This window comes from Toxorhynchites rutilus, chromosome 2 (genome assembly GCF_029784135.1).
Source record: "Toxorhynchites rutilus septentrionalis strain SRP chromosome 2, ASM2978413v1, whole genome shotgun sequence".
NCBI classification, from domain to species: domain Eukaryota; kingdom Metazoa; phylum Arthropoda; class Insecta; order Diptera; family Culicidae; genus Toxorhynchites; species Toxorhynchites rutilus.
In genome coordinates this window covers 220,437,746-220,440,335 of record NC_073745.1, presented here as the reverse complement: position 1 = coordinate 220,440,335, position 2,590 = coordinate 220,437,746, and the positions used below count along the sequence as shown (strand labels likewise).

Sequence of the window (2,590 nt, the reverse complement as noted above, 5' to 3'; positions counted from 1 at the left end):
GTAAACAACTGCAAAATTCAACTGAGCTGAAAAACTGTTCCAAATGATCAGCTCACTTATAAGCTGAACGGCTCTGAGCCGCTCACCATATTGAGCTGATTTGCCCAAATCGCGCGCATATTATGAATGAGAATCGAAGATTGACATGATCCATATGTAATTCATAATGTTAAAATCAGAAATATTTTATTTCTCCATTTTCATTATAAAACCAATGATATAATTAAAATACTACTTACTTACAAACGAGTGTGTACATCACTACATATATGTATACAATTCCAGTCACAGGGATGCTATTCCCGATGACGGCATTTAGCTTCATGATCTACTGTTGGGTAGCGAAAATCATAATGCATTCGCAGGTGAAATAAATACACTCTTAAAATAAAAATTATGAATGAAAATTAACAACTGTGAATGATATATGTATTCCATGCAATAGGATGGGCTTTTTTGCAAGCAGTGAAAATAGTGAATGAAAATTGTATTTGATAATGATTTCAGAGTATAATGCTGCTAAGAAATTGGTTGACAAATGGTTAAGTAAGAATCAGGACTACGTGTTTCAAAGCTTGTAATGATATGAAGTAATAATTTTCATTCTAATTTTAACAATAGAAAATTGCGTTCGGGCCTGCTAATCTGATAGGAACAAATCGTTTCACAAATACGAATGTCTCCACCAGATGCCAGCACTGTGCCTTCATCATCGTGGATACAAACAACAATGAAAACAGTTGTAATTTTCTACACTCAATCAGTATTCCAATATTAGTTCTGTTAACACTTTTCGATATTTCTTTTTGCTGCAAAAACCATTCCTTAGAATTTAAACGTTCGCAATTCTGGGAAAAAAAATGGTCAAACCATGTGCAATACAAAAACAGGTAGCTGAACATAATTTACCGTTACAAAACGAGTGTACGAAACGTATTTTACCAATCGTAGATCGAGGACTCGAACGAAACGATTGCTAAACTACGTAGAAGGATGCGTAACATGGAGGAACGACTCATCGATGATCCAGAACTCTCGGATGCACGTCGCGAGACGCTCCGAAATGAAATTTGTGAGATTGGAAAACTGCTGGAGTTAAACGAACAAAATCTTCACAAACTGCACAGAGAAAATTCGAAATCGTTTGCAATTGCAGCCTGTCTATTCTTCGTTTGCTTCCTGGTATACGGAATATACACCCTGATTTACGGTGTATAACAGCGGGCCTAAAAAATGTTGGCATTCGATGAAAATAAACAATTTCGATACGTTTCTTAACTTCGACATTTTATTCCCTATTACACTTCGCAGTTCAAGTTCATACAGATCGTATGGAAATGCAATGTTCAGGTTTTTCAGTTCTTACATCTAATTTGAGTCGGTTGCGCAATGATTGACAGGAAAAAAGGATTCGATTTCCCAACGATCAACGCCTGCCACGTCCTCTTGGTCCGCCACGACCCCCTCGTGGACCACCGCGGCCACCTGTTGGAAATTCAACGATTAGTCAGGGTATTGAAAGGTTATCACATTCGAGTATTGCCCATTGCGTTTTGAGTGACTTCAGTTTATAGTTTTCATTGAATTTTTGAAAGATATTCTTTGAATCCCAAATATACACATTTCGTCTTGAGAATAAAAACTATGAACCTCCAAAATCGTATGGATACTGAATGACGACAAAAAAAAAGCTGCAAAGTGGGTCTACAAATACCTCTGGTCCCTCTGCCACGACCTCGCTGTCCACCACGATTCGCATCCCTTTTCTTGGCTCTTGTTTTTGGGGCATCATCGATCAGCAGTGTCTCCAAGGGCAAACTGTCCGGCAGTATGTAGTAGCGGATGTTATTTCCACGAATACTGAGCGAATCAAGCTGCACTGGATCCCGATTCTTGATAGTCATTTTGACTGCCTTCAGATGAGTGTTCATGGCTACGTCCACACCGGTTATGGTTCCGTGTACTTGTGTTCCGTTCTTCAATTCAATCGTCACCGTCTCATGACTCAACTTCATCAGGAATCTGCGGAAGGGGTATAACCGGTCAATCGAATGATTTGCTTTGAGGTTAGTTCTTTGGAGAAAAGGCGTCTCAAACGTATAAACTGGGGAGGCAAAAGCCCTCAAAAAATACAGTATACCTTACCTTACTAATTTCATTGTGAATAAGCTAGGGTAATACCTAATCAATGTTTAGTGGATTTCACTTCTATTTCTCAGAATTGTTGAATAAAAACAAAAATTGGCAAAGCTACTTCCTAATTGCGCTTGTATTTAACTTTTCTAAACACAGTTCTTCGTTCGGTGGGATGCGTTTTGACGTTTATCAACATCAATGCCGCTATTGCCTTTCGTCAAGTAGAAACTCAACGTTGATTTTTTCCATGTAAGGGGTAGGAATTTTAGCCTAAGAACAAAAAAGATTGCTCTTTCATTGAAATGTAAAAATACAATTCTCGCGTAACTTTTGAAAAGGTCCTATGTAACAAATGTAAACAAATCGAGTTAATGGATGCACGATATTAGTTTTCAATCATTGAATGTATTACAAAAACAATCGTTCACGTATCTATCTTCTTCATCTTTTTGTC

At 37.8% G+C, this 2,590-nt stretch overlaps 1 protein-coding gene across 1 annotated transcript; it reads right to left on the bottom strand.

The window, feature by feature from the left end:
- Nucleotides 1-1,266: 1,266 nt before the first annotated feature.
- On the bottom strand, nt 1,267-2,325 carry LOC129768457 (probable small nuclear ribonucleoprotein Sm D1). Its single transcript, XM_055770128.1, has 3 exons — nt 2,146-2,325; nt 1,715-2,022; nt 1,267-1,485 (listed from the first exon to the last, which is right to left on the bottom strand). Exons 1-3 carry the CDS (start codon nt 2,157-2,159, stop codon nt 1,427-1,429), a joined length of 381 nt encoding a protein of 126 aa, XP_055626103.1. The 5' UTR covers nt 2,160-2,325; the 3' UTR covers nt 1,267-1,426.
- Between the last annotated feature and the right edge of the window lie 265 nt (nt 2,326-2,590).

Excerpts from the sequence above, each read along its gene's own strand:
- LOC129768457 (XM_055770128.1), bottom strand. Across the intron at positions 1,486-1,714 it reads TCGTGGCAGAGGGACCAGAG|GTGGCCGCGGTGGTCCACGA; the intron begins GTATTTGTAGAC and ends AATTTCCAACAG.